The sequence below is a fragment of the Convolutriloba macropyga genome, chromosome 1 (genome assembly GCF_964194025.1).
Source record: "Convolutriloba macropyga chromosome 1, txConMacr16.3, whole genome shotgun sequence".
Classification (NCBI taxonomy): Eukaryota; Metazoa; Xenacoelomorpha; order Acoela; family Convolutidae; genus Convolutriloba; species Convolutriloba macropyga.
Genome location: NC_134468.1, coordinates 76,548,373 through 76,569,137, shown reverse-complemented (window position 1 = coordinate 76,569,137; position 20,765 = coordinate 76,548,373). Strand labels below are relative to the sequence as shown.

The following is a 20,765-nucleotide window of genomic DNA, read 5'->3' as shown; positions in this document are numbered from 1 at the left end:
TCAAAGACATGAAAGCCATCAGCTATCTACTTATATCAGAAAATCGGCTCCTCTATTCTTCCGTAAAAAGCCAGTGAAACCTATCACTATACAGGAAATTTCATACAACTGAAATGACAGAGTAAAAATGACAGTTAAAGACAAAATTAAAAAATTCAATTAATTTATTGAAGAAGTATCGAGGCCGTTAAAACGAAAACCTATTTCTTTAAGGATTTTAATATGTTCAATTGTGTTTCATTTTGAACGCTAGTAATGTGATATGAGAACTGTCAGTAATGTTATAATGTGACTAGAAAACGTGAAAAACTGGCAAATTTCTAAAAACAAAAAAAAATCTGAAATCTAGTAGTATCAAAGCCAGAAAACAATAACTTCAGGCTTAAAAACGCAATCGAGACTAAATTTCAAATCAGTAGAATGAAGAAGTATTCTTTCTTTGCTGACACTAAGCTGCAAGCTGACCAAATTAAAAAAAAAATGCAGGAAAAGTTCATTAAGCCATTATTTATTTAGAAATCAATTATTTTAAAAGTCAAAACGATCATAAACTTTCAAGTAAAAAACTAAATGCATTAGCTTGGAGTTGCTTAGGAAGCCAGTTGGACCTATCACTCCTGAGCTCTCATTTGATATGTTCTGTTCTTTAATATTAAAAAAGATCTTTTTTCAAAAAAAAGACCGACTGATTGCAATACGAATTCTTTTTGGATTGTAACAGTCCAAGATTGGCCCAAAACTAGCCTTGCTAATGCTTATTGTCCGTTAGGAACTATTGATGTGCCGAATATTGTAGATATAGTTAATTTGTTAGTTGAAATCCCCAAAAAAAAATTGCATTTTTGATAATAAACGAGTAAAGCTAGCAAAAAAGGCAAAGTTTTAATTACAGAGCACTCTCAGCGGAAGTTGAAGTAGGAATAGCCCCCTTCTGAGTCTACAAAGATTGTATTAGTGTTGTTTGGGGGTGTAGTGCCGGCAAATTTGATCAAAGTGGACTAAAGTAGCTTATTTCAAGCTGTTTTTTATGAAAAAGGCTGAATTTTGAAAAATTTATCCAGAGTTTTTGACCAAAAAATTTAATCAGAATAATCAACAAGGCTTGTTTGTCCTTAAAAATAAAATCAACGACACTATTCTTAAAAATTTCAACAAATTTTAGCAAAATTTACGAAAAATTAGGCAAAAATTTCGGAAAATGTGAATAAAACAACGTGAATTCGCTCTACTTTTTTCACAAGTTTAAACCTCGATAACTCCCTGTAGAAAACGAAAATTAAAAAAATCTTATTAATTCCATATTCTACGCTGGACGAGCTTTCTAATGATGCCAGTCTCAACTCTCTACGATGAATATATCGATCGGCGAAAATTGACTGAACAAAAAAAACCATTTGAGTATATAGTTCCTCCCCCCTCAAGAGGGGTCGGGACAATAACAATTTTACTTATTTTCATTAGTTTTCTGATTTTGATAGACTTTTAGGATACGATCAGAGTGCAAACTACTCCAACTGCTTAAAACTGTTTTATGATAATACGAAGAAACCAAATCTCCGAAGCCAGCCTTAAATTTGTTTGATAGACTTAATTATATTTGAACTTTCTGTCTTGTTCCGGCTGCTCGATCGAGACGTCTTGTTTCATTACGATTTGCTCTGCATTTTGCTAAATTTTTCCAACTGTGGGTTACCGGAAAAAACATTCTGGTTTCTTCTACACTATATTCGTTAGGTAATAAAGCAATATAGAGCCATCTGGCAAGTATTGCAGTGGCCTGTTTTTCTTATCAGCAACTACCACAATCATTTCTTTTCCACTTGACTTTTGAAAACAGGCCTTCATGGTCTAATAGTGCTCTCCCAGAGAAATAGCATTTTTTGTAAGAGATCTATTTTTTCTCGAAGCATACTTATTATTTTTTCCCTTTTGACCTTTGGAAACAATTTATTATGATTATTTTTTTTGAGGAAAAATTTAATTATAATTAACTTGGTTATCATAACTATGGTAAAATAAACTATGATTATTATTAGTAACCACTGGCTCAATTCAATACAGCGTTCAGTATTTTTCATTTTTATCTAACAATCAAAAGGGGGAAGGCTGGATAATAATTCTCTGATCAAACTGAAATGGGATTGACTAAAGGGAGAAAGTTGGTTATCAGCTCTTTGACTAAAAAAGAACAATCAAAAGGAACACAAACGTAAAACCTTGATAACAAACTTTGTGAAGCAGACACTTTCCGTATGGAAAAGAATAACTTTCAGAACCTAAATCAATTGCAATTAATTTACGCGAAATTTCACGAATAAGTGTTTAACAAGATCGATAAAGAAATATAACCCAGGATTTAACTAGAAATATAACCATCACACACTTGGAACTTCCGCGTCAGAGAGATCAAGCGAGTGTAGGATTCCTCTTCAACTTCCACCATTGAGCGTGAAATTTTGTGGAAGTTATTAATGTCACCAGCCGTCATGGAAGGTTTCATATAAATAAACCTGTTCAGACAACCAGAATCATTACTCAAAACTAACAGTTTAATCGAACATGTTTTGAAAAATTTGTGATTTTCTCGCACGAAACTCAAATGTTCTTTTCTGAGCAGTAACAATCTTGAACTCGTATTTCAAGGAATCTGATATTGGAGAAACCTTTTAAAACGCTAAAAACACACTGCTTCCAGTCTCCGGTGAAAGAAAGAGATGTAATTCAAATCAGCTCCCAACTGCATCAAATTTTGAAGCACTCCTTCGAAAAGATCCACGATTTCCAAATTTTTAAGAAATGTGCTGTTGTGAAACAAATACAAAGACTCGGAGTTAATTTGAGCGGTATGGCATGATGTCGACGTAAGCCCATTTTTCGTATCAACTCTTTTCATCCATACTTCAACCTAGAACTGCATCTCGAATTGCAACACTTCTAATTTACGAAAAGTTGCTGATAAAAATTCAGCTATCGCAAAATCGGTTTCAATATCTCCCACCGAGAACGTTAAATGGGTTACAGAAGGAATCTTAAATCCAAACGAATTGGCAGATAAATTGAAAACCTCCAGTTGTAAAAACCTCAAATGACGCAGTTGTTTGACTGGTGTCAAATCTTCCACTGGGTAATTGAATCTAAGCTGCCTGATGTTCGGAAACGCTCGAAACTGTTCTGTCATCTCAACGCTTATTTTACATGAACAACTCAAGGATTACGCGTTTTACGATGAGCATGTCTTCAAATTTGGCAAAAATTCTCCTAAAACTTCAATTTCACATCACCATCATCAATTACGCCCTGCTCATTCTGTTCCCTACATATGGTAAAATTAATTAAAGATATCTTCTGATAGGAATTTCTCTGCAGACATTCAAGTTTATCCCATGAGATTCTGTCCAGTAAAACCATCTCGTTAACTTTTAGACCAAACTCAAATCGAGAACTATCGATGATATTACGTATCCTCCGGCAGGTTGCAAATTGACTTGGGTAATACACCCAAAATATTCCATCCAACATCTCGATCACATCGCAAATGTTTCAGTTCCACAAAACAGCTGCATATAAACTCGATAACATGATTCGGTAAGTCTTAAAAGCCCACACCAGAACTGAAAGACCATGCCCGTTTCTAAAAACAACCTGTTACATTCTAAAATTTATCTTTTTTTTATAGCTTATCGTATAGTATGTCACATAGTATTGACACGAGTAGTAAGCCCGATGTTCCAGCCCATCAAAAATAAAATTGAAAAGATTAAATAGAATAAAATTCCTGTATCTAATAGATTTCTTATCTTAGCGTAGCCTGATTTATGCATTCTATATAGTTATTCACATGCCAAAAGAAAATGCTGATCATCATAGGTCACAATACTTGCACTGCTTTTTTTAAAAAAGGTAGCTGAGAAACATTTTGAAATGAAAAATCATTTCTTTTTGCACACTGCTACTCTTTCACCGCATTGCGGCCTTCAAACTTAATAATTGATTGCTCTTCGCAATTTCTGAAGCATTTACTAGAAGGAACGACTCATTTCTTAGCAAACTTATTTTTTGGGAAAATTTTTAGACCAAATTTTAGAGCAGTTGTTACAAATATCTGGGCAACTTGCAGTTCTTCTTCAGCTTAACTATTTGATCTTTATAGTACATCTGGCGATTCACCAGACCCAGGAATCTAACGTTCATGGGGGTCACGTCAACAAAATTTCATTTTTGCGCGTTTTCTTGCTTCGCGAAAACGAGGATGAGATGTTGCAACTATGCGCAAACTAACATCAGATTGCCATTTGATGTAGAATTCCCAAAACTCTATACTAAACAATTGCAAACATTTTGTTTAAAATAAGTGCTCGCATTCAACCAATACCCATATAGAGAACTATCACCGTTGAACAGAATTGCGCAAGCACATTGTTGCTATAGAGTATCAAAAATAACAACACTAACGCTGAAACCAACTCGAAGACACTAAATAAAAACATTTTATTCACGATTGTGATGTTCAAAACGTTCAAATAAATGAGAATATCTTCAGGATAAATTTTAACAAGATGGCTCGTACGAGTCCGTACGTAGCAAAAAATCTTCCAGCATATCTCTCAAATTTCTGGGAATAACGTCAAATTCTGTCGCGAAATTTTCAGGGAGCATCAAAAAGCAACGCACTGCCTGCACCAAAACATATACCGTCTTTTTTCTGCAGAGAAAAACAAACTCTTCTACACATTCTAGAAAAAAAAGTTAGCACAATTTGAAAGACACATACACATACAAACATTACCAACGCACACACCACACAATAAACACACACCCACATACAAATACACCCATCCAAGCTCACGCACACGCCCATACACACACAAAGTCCGACACAAAAACATAAATTAACTTGGTAATTAGACTTTACTCAAGTTTTGTGAACGTTCATTTAAGTCTCTTTTTGGAAAACTAGGTGTGGACTTTTGAGGCAAATTTATCGGTAATCGTAAACTGGACACTAAAAATTTAAAAAAGTTCGACTAAATTTTTTCATTTTTGACGTCTCATGAGCATACTGCGCCAACCTGTTCTTCGACATACGGTTTCGTCACTATGCCTCTATTTGTGTCTAATATTTGAAAAAATGTCTCTATTTCCATTACAGGATGTTAATTAATAATAAACAGGAAAAATGGATTCCAGTAAAACTTACGTTTCAACCCTTTCACTCTTGGCAATTTTTGTTAAAAAAAAGAAAACTTTAATAACTTTCATCTAAACTGAAATTTATAATATTTTGAACGATTCAAACAAACTGTTCTGTATTTCGAAGAGCAACTTCACAATACAGAAATAAAATCTTCCAATTAGTTCTAATTTCAATCTGACGATCTGTAAGCTTTATAACTCAGAAGACCTTCTGCATTGCATTACACTAGAGGAGATAAGTTCCAATGACATTCTCTGACAAAATAAAAACAAGAAAATTCCATCTTTGCCTTTCAATTTACATTTTTACGCTTTCCTGTTCATTTCATGAAACCTGTTTTATTTAACTCTTCTTGGTTTTGAAACTACTAAATTGCTTAATTTTTTGTACAAAGAATTGCTCCCAAAAACTCTTTGCGGTTTAAGAGCTCAAACTTCCTAAATTCTTCTATTTCTCCAAAAAAAGTTTTTGGAAAAGAAAAAATGTTTGTAAGCTAGAATTTAATCAACAGAAAACAGAGGCAGATAGAAATTTTGAGCAAAACCTTAGAAAAAAATTTCCGGTCAAATCGTTTAAATGGTTATTTTAAGACTTCAAACAGTAAACAAATACTCGTGACACTCACGAGTAACAGCATGTCAGCTAACAACAAGCACAGCAAATGTTGAGGTTTGTTTTAGCTTAAATTGCAACGCGATCTGTCACCCCCAAGAGCAATGGTTTTCTTTTCAGTTTTCCTTCAAAATATTCAAGTTTTTTTAAAGAATTTTTTAAAATCAAAACTAGATCCTGAGGGCTACAAAATGGTGTTCTCCTGTTTTGTCTCCGATGCCTAGAATTTGACTGCAGAAAAGAAACAACCTCGCATATACATTTCCCATTTGGAAACAATGTTGAAACAATAACTTACCCGCTACTGAGCTCTTAATTCCATTTTGAAGTGATGATCGATTGATACAGCGTTCGCAAAACATAACAGAAGTAATTGATTTTATGATTTATATAAACTGTAACGCAGAAGTAAGCTGAAAATCGCTCAATTGAGCAAAAAAAGGGGGGGCTCCAGGCACGAAAATCTGTCTGAAATGAAGAGCACAAATCAGAAAACTTTTGATTTTAGAATAACTGAACATAATTATAGCATCATACTGAACAAAAACAAATTTCTACCATCCATGAGGTTTTGTGCTACTTTAACGCTTGATGCGTAATCGTCTCGAAAAACTTCTACCATCGTCTAGAAAACTGTCAAGAAAATTCTTTTTTATCAATGAGCTATGTCACTCCTATTTTTCAGGCAAGCCGTTATGCTAGATGACACAGTCTTTTAGAACACTATCATAAAGACACTTTGGCTTATATTGATAACACAAATCTCACAGCAGCCACGTCCATAGGAGACACGATGCTTGCAGAAAAATCTAGTTTTTACTAGCAGATGACGTGTCGCAAAACCAAATAAGCTTACTGTGTCGTGGACTTAAATTTTAGTGTAGGTCACGATGAGCTAATAAAATTATTTTTCAATCAAAAGAACTGACAATTCATGCGAAATACATTTGAACCATATTTAGACTATATTTTGATTCTTGGGTAACTTAGAGCATAATGCAAAGTGGACTTCATTGATCTGGTTATCTCCGATCCTTTTTCTGGAGCAATAGTTTGTTTCCTCTGCGGGAAATAGTAAAATGAACTTTTTTCCTTGTGTAAAAGTTAGCCTACAATCTAGACTTGCTGGCAAGCTATAACTCAAATTAGTCACAGTTTGATCACCAGTGATTCACATTTGATATGCGATAGTTCTCACTGATTACATCAGTTACAGTTCTAATTGGGGCTATCAAAGCACTCAGCCATGCTCAATTACTGACCATAATTAACGCCAATTTCAATTGACGTCATTGAAAGGTGAAAATTACTGTATTTGGTTATAATACTCATAAACTAACACGAGTCTAAATTAGACTAAAATCATAACAAAATAATAACAAAATGAGTCACTTTCCTTTCATGGCACTTTTTTGGTAATGCGAGTCTACGTCAGTCCTTATAAGTATTGCAATTATTGTCATTAAAAGCATTTTTGCGGTCCGATATTTGTTATAAATACAAGAGTCGCTCTAGTCAAGCTTCATTCGGAGATTGCTGGTCAGTTTGTTCAGACCAGAATGAAAGCCGAGCTTCGAATTTATTTGCTGAGAGTTCTTACTCGTTTTCATCATAGCAAACACACCAGTTTTATGATGGAGCGTTATAATATTAAACAAGATCAAGGTGTATTAAGTCAATTAATTAGACAGAAAGCGCATTAAGAAGAATTCTACTTCCTGAACTGTTTTTTTTTATTAGTAACAGCATAACTTTCGGCTTTTGAATTGCGTTCTGAACTATTTCGCCGAAAAAATCTCCGTTGAAGACCATTCGTAACATTTCTTTGCATGTGGCTGAAACCTGATAGAATTTTAGAGCTCTTAGGTCTAAACAGGCCAAAGTTAAGGGGGAGTAAATTCTAGTAAAACTTTTAAAATCCTTTCAAGGAAGAAACGTTCAAACCTCTGACACGCCTCAAAAAGCTTATTTGCTTATCCTGTAAAGTGCGGTCCTTGTAAAGTGCTTCAATTAGCTTTCTTTACTTTTTAGCAAGTTTTGTTTAAGGTTGGGTTAACGTTTATTTGTGGACCGTTTTGGTCGTTTGAAATAAGTCTGAACAGTGGGAGGGCGCCCGGTCTAGAGGCGGTAGTTTACTTGGAAATAGATACGGCTACCATGACTTAACCTCAACTACGCGAAATTTTGAGCCTATATATCAATTCATTTATACTATACGAAGCACTATTTAGTATATTTATGAAACATAGTATGCATGTATGTATTATTATAGTGTAGTATTATCATTGGTTTAGAAAACACGTTATTTCCCGGAATTTTTTCATCACAATTCCCGTTATAAACAGGTAATATGGTTTCCCACATGAGAGGAAATTTGGACGTTGTACTATCATAATCAGCCAATCATAGAGAAGCAATCGGCTGATTCTGTCATCTGCTAGTTTTGTTTTCTTCCAATGACACCGACTGATGCAACCAACCAAATTCAAACATACTGTAAAAGACAAACTGAAACCTTTAGTTTAGTAATATTACGTTATGAATTCTATCAGAGGCACGAGGTTCAGAAAGAGAACAGAGTAAATATTGTTCTGTTTGTGCGCTCGGTTACGTAGCGTCTAATTTTGTAGTTTTCGTTCAAGCTTCAGCATTAAACAATACTATTCTGTCGACATTTCAGCATATAAAAGCAAAAGAATTCCTGGAATTATGGTATTGAATATAACAAAAAGCAATTCATTTGCTCGAGCGTACAAGCTAGCTAGCAAACCAAAAATACATCTTAAAGCTCAGCTATTGTACTTCAACAAAACAAAAACTGCAAACTGTAACAATAATTATACTACTCGTTCGGTACTCACTCAAAAACTGAAAATTATACACACTCGCTCAGTTACATAACTTTGCCTAAAACACGAGAAAAAAATCGGACATCATTGCATAACTCACATTCGTGTTATTAAATTATTATAAAAATATTGAATGTTCTCATTTTACTCACTTGCTGCTTAAGACTGCGTAGGCGTTTGTTTTGCGGTAAAAAATTACAAAAAAAATTGGCATCAGCAAACTGCATTCCACCGCCTACGATGACGCGAGCGGAATCTGAACATCTTTCGCCAGATGATCTCAGAGGTCACCCCGATGGAACCTCTCCCAATCCAATGTTCATGGTTAGTCAACTCAAATCTCAAAAAAGAATTTACTTTGCTATATCTTGAACAAACACGTTATTTTACAAGAAAAAGTACGGACAGATAACGAGACCAACAAAGTCTACTTTACAAACTGCTCCAGTAGCATGGCTAACAATAACAAAAAAGTTCAGGTGTAATTAAGCGGAATTATAAATTTTAATATTGGAAAAAACTTTCTAAGCTCCTCGTAGCCTCTAACTACTTCAAATTTGTTTTCCGGTTTCATCGCTCACCAAACCTAAATTCTCAGAATCTCTCAGCGTTGAACATGTGTGCGAATTCTGTCAAATTAATGCTGAAATTAATCGTAGCAATATTACTACTTTTAAGCGTATTCAAAGCAACCCTGACAAAAATTAAGGCAACAGTTAAAAAACAAAATATTGTCAATGGCAACAGCAAACTTAAATCGAAAAATTTCTCGAAATTTGCGATGAAAGCGATGAATACCGCTATAAACAAAACCGTGGTAGTGCAAATAGTATTATAATGATACGACATGCAGAAAGTTACAGAAAGTTATATAATTTTTTTGTTGTTACGCACCTTAAAAGCTATAAATGCAGCAGTACCATACGATATCTGTTAAATATTCTGGGACAATCTATCATAAAATATTGGCTAAATTTAATCGAAAAATTATCCGTGAAAATGCAAATCAATTTCCTTAAAAAAATACAGAATTATTTAAGAGCCGATCATCAAGAATTGATCAGTTTAAAAATCTGGCTCTCAACGTACACCTCAGAGCCAGATAAATGACCAAGTAAATTAGCTATTGGAATTGCTTACATTTGCCAACAACTGCATAGGAAAAAACTTTGTGATGATATCTAGTTACTTATTTATTCTGCTGATATTGAGCACAATCAAAAAAACTGATTTATACAATTAATGTATGGGCTAGCAATTTTAATCAATAAGCAGCATTTCATTGTCGCAAGCGTTATTTTAAAACGATGCTTAGTTAACTGTTCTATTGGATGCATGGACCGGGAACTGTGCTTCTTTGATTTATTTTAAATGTTAGGAAAGAAACAGATAGGACAAAACCATTTTTCGAGAATAATACGGGGGATAATTCCCTTCACAATCTCTTACAATAGAGAAAGGACGAATAAACAAGATTTTCTCAGAAAACAAAACACGTGCTTATCGAAATATACTGAAAGTGGCTTTGGACCATATTCTCCTCTAAAAAGCTGTGTCTTTGAATTAGAATATTTGTAAAATAAAAGAAAAATTAATGAGACCCCAATTTCTCCATCAATAGGAATTGTTATCGCCATTCTTTTGTCATCTCATTTTAAATGACTTTCCCTTCCATGCTCGGAAAATTAATATGTGCAAACAAATGATATTACCGCAAAGAAAAATTTTTAATATAAAAAGTCTGTTTCTTTGAAAATAAGCCACGTCTCTATATCGGATTGTTGTTTTATTGGTCTTCACAGACGTTATGTATAAAGCATTTTAATCTTATTTTGTGGGTTTAAGGAAAATGGATGACATGGATTTAGTATTTTTTTGGGATGCCTGGTCGCTCAGGTCTCCCTGGTTGCTTACCATTGGCGACTGCCGGTTGCACACCGGTGCCGGAAAATAATCCCTGAAATTTTTCGGGATATTCTTAATGGTGTTAAAAAACGCTGGTTTAATCTGTTGATTTAGGTTAATCAGCGTATTGTATCAGTGAAAGTCTGGTCTGATATGTGAATTTACAAGCCATCATTTGCTACAAGTCCAAAAGCTACTATAACATTGTCGCTAATTTTGGAAACGAAGTCGACCAGAAAGGGTTGAACCAGGAGCGAACTGCGGACTGTGCTTCAAGAAACTTTGGCTAAAAGACTGTTGCTTACACTAAAGGGAAGTCTTGCCTTTGTAAATTGAGATTTTTGTTGCGTTCTTGCCAAATGAATGTACTTCTTTCGTTTTCTTGTCCATTTCGTCAGTTTGCTTTTTATTGTAGGGGGCACTACTTGGTTGACAGCGGTGACAACTTTTTGGGCAAGAGATTTTCCAAGCAATAGGAGTAGGGTAAATTTTTCACACAGATCTTTTACTGCTGTTGTTTCTGGTTCGTGAAAAAGTTTACGCTGGCATTTCTTTGTAGGCCTTCCTTAAAGGCATCTCTTACTCGTATTGTTTGTCTTTTAGAAAACTAAAGCTCCTGTTATAGAAATGTAGTAAAACTGCAATTCCGCAGGGGTATTACCAATTTCGAGAAATGAAGTTGATTGCCTTGAAAACATTACCATGTCTTCATTTGGGGCTCCAGAAAACTTGGGAAATATTATAACAGTTTTTATCTTAAGAGCATTATTTTTGGTAATAACTTCAGGAACTGCGTGAATAGCGTCTTCCATGTTATTAGTTTTTAGTAGTTAATAGTTAATAGTAGTTAATAAGAAAAAGGGCAGCTGAAAACAGGCTACTGTAGGCCTAATGCTGTTCCACTGCGATTACGCAGAAACCACAATTATTATTATTATTATTAATTTGGCTCTAATGAATTTAAAAAAGAACACGACTGAAAGTTGTCGTTTGTTTGGGTCACAATGTGTTTCCATCTCTGTCTGCTTCTCGCCAATCACTTGGGAATTGTGAGAAAGGTCTCTTGTTGTTTTGAGTGAGGTGAGTTGTTGTTCGTTAGGTGACTCATCTGCATTGATTACCGTTCCTCTTGGTCATTTCTTCGGTTGACTGATGACATCAGTCTGTCACCTTAAGAAAACCATTACGCCAGAAATACAGAGTATAATGAATGCCAGTTACCAATGAATTCTGTTGAACAAATTCAATTTGTTTCATTTAACCGGCACAAAATTAAATGGGCTTTGAATTTGAAGTCAGTGAGACGCAATTTATTGTTGCGAGCGTCGTTTCCGTATAATAATAAACTAACTAACTGTTCAATTAGATGCATGTGTCAGCAATCATGCTTCTTTTGAATTTCAGTTTTTAATGACAAAATTAGAGATCGGGCCAAACAATTCATTTAAGTATAATATGAGAGATACTTCCCCTCACATTTTCTAACAATTATCTGGAGAGGATGAAAAATCAAGGTTGTGTCGGAGAAAGTAAAAGAGGTAGATCGGGTTATGCTGAAGCAGGCGTTGGATTCTGTTCTACTTTAAATCGATCTCTTTTCTCTCTCTCTGTTGAAGTATACATTGTCAACTAAAAGAAAAGTTAATGAGACCCCAATTTCTTTAATAGTAATTGTTATAGTCACTCTTGTGTCTTATTTTTACCTGCACTTTCCTTTCTTGATGTGAATAATGAAAAATAATTTGTGTAAGCATATTACAGCATCTATAAAAGCTTATCCTTGGTAGCAACCTCCAAAGACTCTCTCTCCCATTCGACAGGAAGGGGTGACGACAGGAGAGGCCAAGTTGACGCCAACCTTAACACATAACATAGATAATGAACTTCCGACAAATGGTTAAATCGCCACTTAATTTTGACTGTTATAGCACCTTAATTTCAACTAATCAACTTTGGCCAATCAAGTGAAAGCATTCTGCTGTGATTCTCTTTTTTATTATTCAGCTCTGTGCGTATTGGGATCAATTTCTAACAACCCGTCCTCAGTATAAACATTTTTTGTTTTTATGTGTCCAATAAAAATTGAGGTTTTTGACATTCCAATGGCTTTATAGCCAAAAGGAAAAAAGTTACTGGTAACTCACTCAGATCACCTCTGATAAAAAAAAATCTTTCTATAACTCCTACTAAAAAAACCAATTGAACTTGAGACCTCAATTAAAAAATCAAAGTAATTTGAGAATGAGAACATACAGAATAGGAGACTTTCAAAATAATTATTGCGCCATTATCACTCGAAGAAAAACAAAATTTCTTTAAGCAAAGATAGGCCGGATAGCTTGAAGCTAGTCGATCAATCATCTGTCAATTAAAATCGATATTATAAATTTGACGCCAGTCGTCAACTCTTATTTCTGTAAGGAACAAACGCTTGAAACTGCGGTAAAGGCTGGAGCAAGTATGATGGCAAAGGCCCCAATTTCTATGACAAGTAATTATTAAAAAAGTTCAAACAGCAAGCAATATTAAATAAGCTCCAGATGCCCTTAAAATGTACCCAAATCAGAAGTTTTATTAAAGGTTTTGACAGTTGCTTTCAAAATAAGTTGCTGAACCCAAAAAAGTTATTGCTCATTTAGATGTCATAACACACGTGAAAAAGAAAAATAACCAATCTTCGCAGAAAATTAATAGAAAAGTATAGAACTATAATGCTGCAGCCTTTTGGCTATTTGAAGAAAATTTCGAAAGAATGCATCTACTTTTTTGTCACCGCAACCATCTCTGGAAATCAAATAACTGTTATAATTATTATAAGTTTCTCGTGATGAAGGCCGCAGAAAGTGGCCACATTGCTCCAATGAATCGCTATGTTTTAGGATATGGGTTTCCCGGATGATTTGCTTGAAGATCTCCTTGAGCTAGAGGATAAAAGAGATAGCGAGAAGGGCTTCAACTATGATGGAATTGCAAGCAATTATGACGGGCTTGCAAAATTCCAACAAGGAATTCAGGACTCGATTATGGAGCAAACCAACAAAGTTATTGCTCCGCAAACCAACACGGACAGTGATCCCAAGTTCTTCACAATGAAGGCACCTAAAGAAACAGCGTCCGAGGCAGGGTCACTGTTTAGCAATTCTATGGACGACGCCGCAGTTCCAGTGATGTTCAGAAACCTCAACATCAGCGTCAATGCATCGTCAATGCACTCTGGACAGTACGTTGTAGTGTCACCGGATGGACAGAATCATCAGCAGAATGGGGCAGTAGGCTTTGATGTTCCCATGAAACAGACCAATGATGAGCCCAACGAAGACTTTCAATTCCAGGAAGTCCAGTTTGTTAATAGCCAAGCTATACATACCAGCGGCGGGTTCCAGTGCGACCGCGATCAGGACGCTGAAACAGTTGGCTTTGCCGAGGCTTCGCCTGCTAGTTCCGAGCTCAGTGACAGGAACAACGAATCGCGAGGCGTTGGTAGAAAAGGGAAGCCCAAAGATCCAGACAACAGCGATCTCAAAAAGAAGATCCGCCTTTTGGACGAGAAGAAAGCCCGCAACGGACTGTCTAAAAATGAAGAATCTGCTCTTCATCGGTTGCGAAACAATTTGTCATGCCGAGAATCGCGACAGACGAAGAGTAAAAAGGAGAAGGAACGAGAGGCAACCTTGAAGCAAACAATGCAGGAGCGAGACACGTTGAAGAAAAAGTGCGATAATGCGGATATCATTTTGAACTCGCTTCTTGTTAGCGAAAATGTGCCTGATAACGTCAAGCAATTTATCAACCAGCAACGACTTCATTTTGCATAGTTGCTGTATAAAACTCAGAGTGGCATCATGTATACAAAATATAGCTTTTACCTTTGCTTGTCATTTAATATATAGCTTTCAGTGACATCCTAGGCATCAAAAACTTCAGGAAAGTGCAATAGAAACAGTGGTGACAAGCAAGGTACTTTTATGTATGTTACGTAGCGTACTAACATGTAAAGTGTACTTATAGTTGATACATTTTTAACTAACATTCCCATATTCCACAGCAATAAACTTTCAAGTTAATTTTGTCCTCCTCTCAAAACAAACGCCGCAGAAAGTAAAAAACATCAAGTTGACACAAAACGAGACGGTTCGGTAGTAAGTGGTCGCCCATAATATTCCAAACCCGCTCTTCCACAATCTTGGCTCAAATATCTACTTTATCAAGCAAAGATGAGAAAGAGTCAAAATAATAAAGGGTAGATCATGCTTTGTAATTTAAAAGCTGATGTATTAACACCAGTGAGGTTTATACCAGTCTGGTTAATTTCTTCACTAAAATGAACAAAAATAAAGCCGATTAACACATTTAAAATTTGGTTGAAAAACGAAAGCAGCAAAACTATTTCTCGAACCAAAAGCAACAATATGATCGTATATACAAATGTTTTCTACCAAAAATATGAGATTCCGAATTCAACTTCAATCCAATTTGAAACCAAACTTCATACATTGAGGATTCAGGGAACAAAGTTTCATGATATCCAGTTAACCCCTATTTAATTGTTTCAGATTTTGCATTCTCAGATAAGATTTAATAAATGCTACCGAAAAATTTATTCGGTACAACTAATCAGGTCCCGAATTAACGTCAAAAGAAAAAACAATACCTAAGAACCTAACTTTCGGCATTTTTACGGTAACATCAGCAGAACATAAAAACAACTGACAACAAATTCAAAAAAAAAACTGAAGTCTAAAATCAGTAACATCTCCATAGTGTTTAACTGCAAAAATTCACATAATGAAACTTATAAGCCACTAAGGCTGGATTAGAAATCTGATGAGCGTACTATTTTTCACAAAAAGAGACAAGACAACAAAAAACAACAATTATGGACGAAACACACTTTTATAAAGAAAAAACAAAAAACTGCCGAAGAAAAACGAGGCAAAATTAAGAAATCAGTTATCTTTTTTGAAAACAATTTTGAAGTCATCCACAATTTCAGAACAATATTAGAGAACAATTTATCAACGTCAATTGATATAAATTTCAATGATGACCGCTTCCCAATGGCCCTTTGTGCTAATACCACAAAGAGAACAAAAGTCAAAACTAGAAACAGACAAAATCGAAAATACATGGTATCTAAGCCATCAGAAACCATAATTTCACCGATTGATACCATTTTTTGAATTCATTAGTGACTCTTTAAAAAAACCCAATAATACCTTTCATTAACGAAATTCAATAATAAGAAAACAAAAAACAGAAAATAGAGGTTCACAAAAACATTAAGAAAACCATGAGAACCATGCGATATAGAAAAGAAAAGCTACAAAACTTTCATGTCAGAATCTTAAAAACAAAAGGTCTGGTCAAAGAAAACAAAATGAGTCCCCAAGTCTTTGTAAAAAGTCAATGGGACCTGTCTTAATTTAAACTAAAAGACAAGCGCCCGAAAATGACGATTAGTATCAACAAACTTTTATGACAAAAATTTAGAGTAAAAGATATTAAAATTAATCGCTGTTCCTTGATCGATCCAAACAGTAGCATCTATGCACCAATGGGATCATTATGACAAACGCTTCAGCTTCATAAGCATTTGCAGAAAATTAAACTAAAAACGGCAGAAGCAGCTCTCGAATTCTTAAATTTGTTCAAACAAATTTTTCTCTCTCATCTTTAAAAGCAATCTCAAACAACTTTACGCTTGTAAACTAATCATTGATTCGTTTCCATCATTAATCTAGCGCTACCGAACTCAATGCTTCAATTTGACCTCACATTGACGTCGAAAAAATCTGAAGATCTTGAAAAAAAGATGGCTCATCATATTCCAAATTTTTTTGATTCTTAAAACTACAATAATACTAATAAAAACCTCGCTACTGGGTTGCACGTTTACTATCAGCGAGAAGGAGTTGCTTATAGAAACATAAATAGTCAAAATAGCTTAATTTGAACAAAAATAACGCAAGTGAACAAAATTACGGTAAAATAGCGACAGTTAACAAAAAAATTAAAAATTACCTCGAAAAAGGTGAATTCCGAAAAATTCTTTGTTTGTTTAAATTTATACGCTCGATGCGCTCTTCAATTATACCACATGTCCTCACACGTCAAAGATATCGATCGGCTAAAATTCATTGACTAAAAAAATTATTGAGCATATAGTTCCTCCCTCCACTAAGTGGGATCGGAACAATTATTTTAACCAATTACTGTTTCTACTCAAAATTTGTGTACTTGAACGACGCGAGGTAGCTTTTCTCTTCTCGAATGAAAAACAAACAGGCCATAATTATTCCGAAGCTGGTGTTGCATTAACTTTCCTTGCCTTCGCAACCAATATTAACCTGAAGATTTTTTTAGCTGTAATCAGGAGTTCGAGTGCTTTTTTTAAAAGCATTCCATTTATAATCGACGTGCTTTATACAGGACAGCGGTAATTTCGTGCTTTTCGAAAAGGTTCAAACAATTTTTAAATTACCATTGTTCTTCAAAAAACTCTTTCAAGTATCAACAAATCGATTCCAAAAGATAATAAGCTCTCGCTATTCGCGATTTTCTATTCATCGAGATTATTGAAACCATCAGTTGTTTCAGAAAAACCTCCAAAACTCTGGCTTAAAAATTGTGGTTTATATTTTCGCCGACTAGTTTGTCTGGCTTAGCAAACTTTTAAATTACGCTAAGTCGCTGTAAATGGAACAAGACAGCTCTCGCCCCCCTGTTACTCTACTCCTCTCAAAAATTTCCATCATAGTCAGCAAAGGCGAGTAAGCTACCACAGTTTTAAGCCACAGAAAAACCTAAGAGACAAGATTGACGTTAGATAATCTGATCTTGTTTTATTTTGTACCTTTAACTGGAAATCAAGGCATTCACTCAACAAAGCTTGCTTGAAAAAACTAAAGGCCATTTTTAGGAGGTAAATTTTAGTTGCAGATTTCTTCAGTGCTTTCCACAACGAACAGCCATTGGCTTGTTAAGCAAGTTGAATAGCAATATGTGATTAACTTATGGAGTTTTACGCAAAATCTCCCGAGACTCCACAAAATCACATACAATTTCGACAAGTACGCCGAAATTAGGCAAAGAGTAAATAAAACTATCATTGCAAACTCTTGAGTCAATTTCTACCGAATAAATCTATCACCACAATTATACAAATCAACAAAACCTTCAAATGCGACAAAACTTCTTTATTTCCAAAAATATGATTTATATGAAAATATAATTTATGAAAATATAATTTAAACTAAAAGACAAGCGCCCGAAAATGACGATTAGTATCAACAAACTTTTATGACAAAAATTTAGAGTAAAAGATATTAAAATTAATCGCTGTTCCTTGATCGATCCAAACAGTAGCATCTATGCACCAATGGGATCATTATGACAAACGCTTCAGCTTCATAAGCATTTGCAGAAAATTAAACTAAAAACGGCAGAAGCAGCTCTCGAATTCTTAAATTTGTTCAAACAAATTTTTCTCTCTCATCTTTAAAAGCAATCTCAAACAACTTTACGCTTGTAAACAAATCATTGATTCGTTTCCATCATTAATCTAGCGCTACCGAACTCAATGCTTCAATTTGACCTCACATTGACGTCGAAAAAATCTGAAGATCTTGAAAAAAAGATGGCTCATCATATTCCAAATTTTTTTGATTCTTAAAACTACAATAATACTAATAAAAACCTCGCTACTGGGTTGCACGTTTACTAACAGCGAGAAGGAGTTGCTTATAGAAACATAAATAGTCAAAATAGCTTAATTTGAACAAAAATAACGCAAGTGAACAAAATTACGGTAAAATAGCGACAGTTAACAAAAAAAATTAAAAATTACCTCGAAAAAGGTGAATTCCGAAAAATTCTTTGTTTGTTTAAATTTAAACGCTCGATGCGCTCTTCAATTATACCACATGTCCTCACACGTCAAAGATATCGATCGGCTAAAATTCATTGACTAAAAAAATTATTGAGCATATAGTTCCTCCCTCCACTAAGTGGGATCGGAACAATTATTTTAACCAATTACTGTTTCTACTCAAAATTTGTGTACTTGAACGACGCGAGGTAGCTTTTCGCTTCTCGAATGAAAAACAAACAGGCCATAATTATTCCGAAGCTGGTGTTGCATTAACTTTCCTTGCCTTCGCAACCAATATTAACCTGAAGATTTTTTTTAGCTGTAATCAGGAGTTCGAGTGCTTTTTTTAAAAGCATTCCATTTATAATCGACGTGCTTTATACAGGACAGCGGTAATTTCGTGCTTTTCGAAAAGGTTCAAAGAATTTTTAAATTACCATTGTTCTTCAAAAAACTCTTTCAAGTATCAACAAATCGATTCCAAAAGATAATAAGCTCTCGCTATTCGCGATTTTCTATTCATCGAGATTATTGAAACCATCAGTTGTTTCAGAAAAACCTCCAAAACTCTGGCTTAAAAATTGTGGTTTATATTTTCGCCGACTAGTTTGTCTGGCTTAGCAAACTTTTAAATTACGCTAGGTCGCTGTAAATGGAACAAGACAGCTCTCGCCCCCCTGTTACTCTACTCCTCTCAAAAATTTCCATCATAGTCAGCAAAGGCGAGTAAGCTACCACAGTTTTAAGCCACAGAAAAACCTAAGAGACAAGATTGACGTTAGATAATCTGATCTTGTTTTATTTTGTACCTTTAACTGGAAATCAAGGCATTCACTCAACAAAGCTTGCTTGAAAAAACTAAAGGCCATTTTGAGGAGGTAAATTTTAGTTGCAGATTTCTTCAGTGCTTTCCACAACGAACAGCCATTGGCTTGTTAAGCAAGTTGAATAGCAATATGTGATTAACTTATGGAGTTTTACGCAAAATCTCCCGAGACTCCACAAAATCACATACAATTTCGACAAGTACGCCGAAATTAGGCAAAGAGTAAATAATACTATCATTGCAAACTCTTGAATCAATTTCTACCGAATAAATCTATCACCACAATTATACAAATCAACAAAACCTTCAAATGCGACAAAACTTCTTTATTTCCAAAAATGTCAATAGACACATAAGACAAAAAGCTTCCTTGGTAAGCGATACACGAGATCATAAGAAATTGATTAAAAATTTCAACTTTGATTGGCAGTATCTAAAAAAACAACAGCTTCTAACTAAATGCCATTAAAAAACTTCTTATTTGAACTCAAAGCAATCAGAAAAAATTCTGAATATTCAAATTGCACCCTCCGGAACAAATTCTTTAAACACCCAAATCGAATATGGAAAATTACGGACAAAAATATCGAAATTGTCAAAAAAATTTATAAATCAAGGATGCGAAAAAGGACCAAAAAGAACGACTGAAGTTAAACAGGAAACCTTTTCTGAACCGTTTTGCGAAGAGAAGCCCTCTTCCAAAAAAGCATCATTATATTTTAACTACTTAACAATACTCAAACTCGATTTAATCAACACACTAGAACAGACCTAAATAAACAATTGACTATCTCTAATAAACAAATACAAAAAATGGGAAACTTTCACTTTCATTATGAATGCAAGCTGACACATTGCGAGAAAACAGTCCTGACACCCTCATAGGTCTCCAGTCTCAAACGGTTAAAAGTGACCGAAAAAGAAAAGTGATATTATAATTGCTGAGACGTTGTAATTTGATTGGAATCTGTTTTGAAAATTCGATTTAAATCTATTTTGCATCAAATTGCTACTCTGAAAGAAAAGTTAATTTGAGTAACACACACTTAGTTGAACTTATCTCCAAGAATTTGAGTAAAGCCCTTTTGATGATAAGGAAAGTCATTTTTGAGAGCGAGGTACGTCACGTTAGACCAAAAACTATATCACTCGAATGAAAAAATAGCGCGGAAACTAACGTCGAATACACACAATCAAACACACACACAATCAAAAATTCAAGATCGGATGAACAAAAAGCATATTTTACGCGATCGTGACGTCATGATCATAACAAAATCTTAACGGGGTAATAACAAAGGCAGAAAAGTCCTGAACATTAATTCGAAGAATTTTCATTGAGAAAAAAAAATAAGTCCTAAAAATCACATGGAGCTCGTCCGGAAAAGCAATTAGAAAAAAAAAACTTGATCAGAAAATGCGAAAAAACGGTGAACATTGTCATACATTCTTATGTTATTTTCGGTATTATGTAATTTCGGTATTATTTGGAACATTTACGTGTTCCCA

At 34.6% G+C, this 20,765-nt stretch overlaps 1 protein-coding gene across 1 annotated transcript; it reads left to right on the top strand.

Annotated features, from left to right (window-relative positions):
- Window positions 1-8,405: 8,405 nt before the first annotated feature.
- Window positions 8,406-14,624, top strand: LOC142342818 (uncharacterized). The gene is made up of 2 exons (XM_075394417.1): window positions 8,406-8,979; window positions 13,440-14,624. The coding sequence occupies exons 1-2, from the start codon at window positions 8,896-8,898 to the stop codon at window positions 14,373-14,375; spliced, it is 1,020 nt and encodes a 339-aa protein (XP_075250532.1). The 5' UTR covers window positions 8,406-8,895; the 3' UTR covers window positions 14,376-14,624.
- Window positions 14,625-20,765: the final 6,141 nt, after the last annotated feature.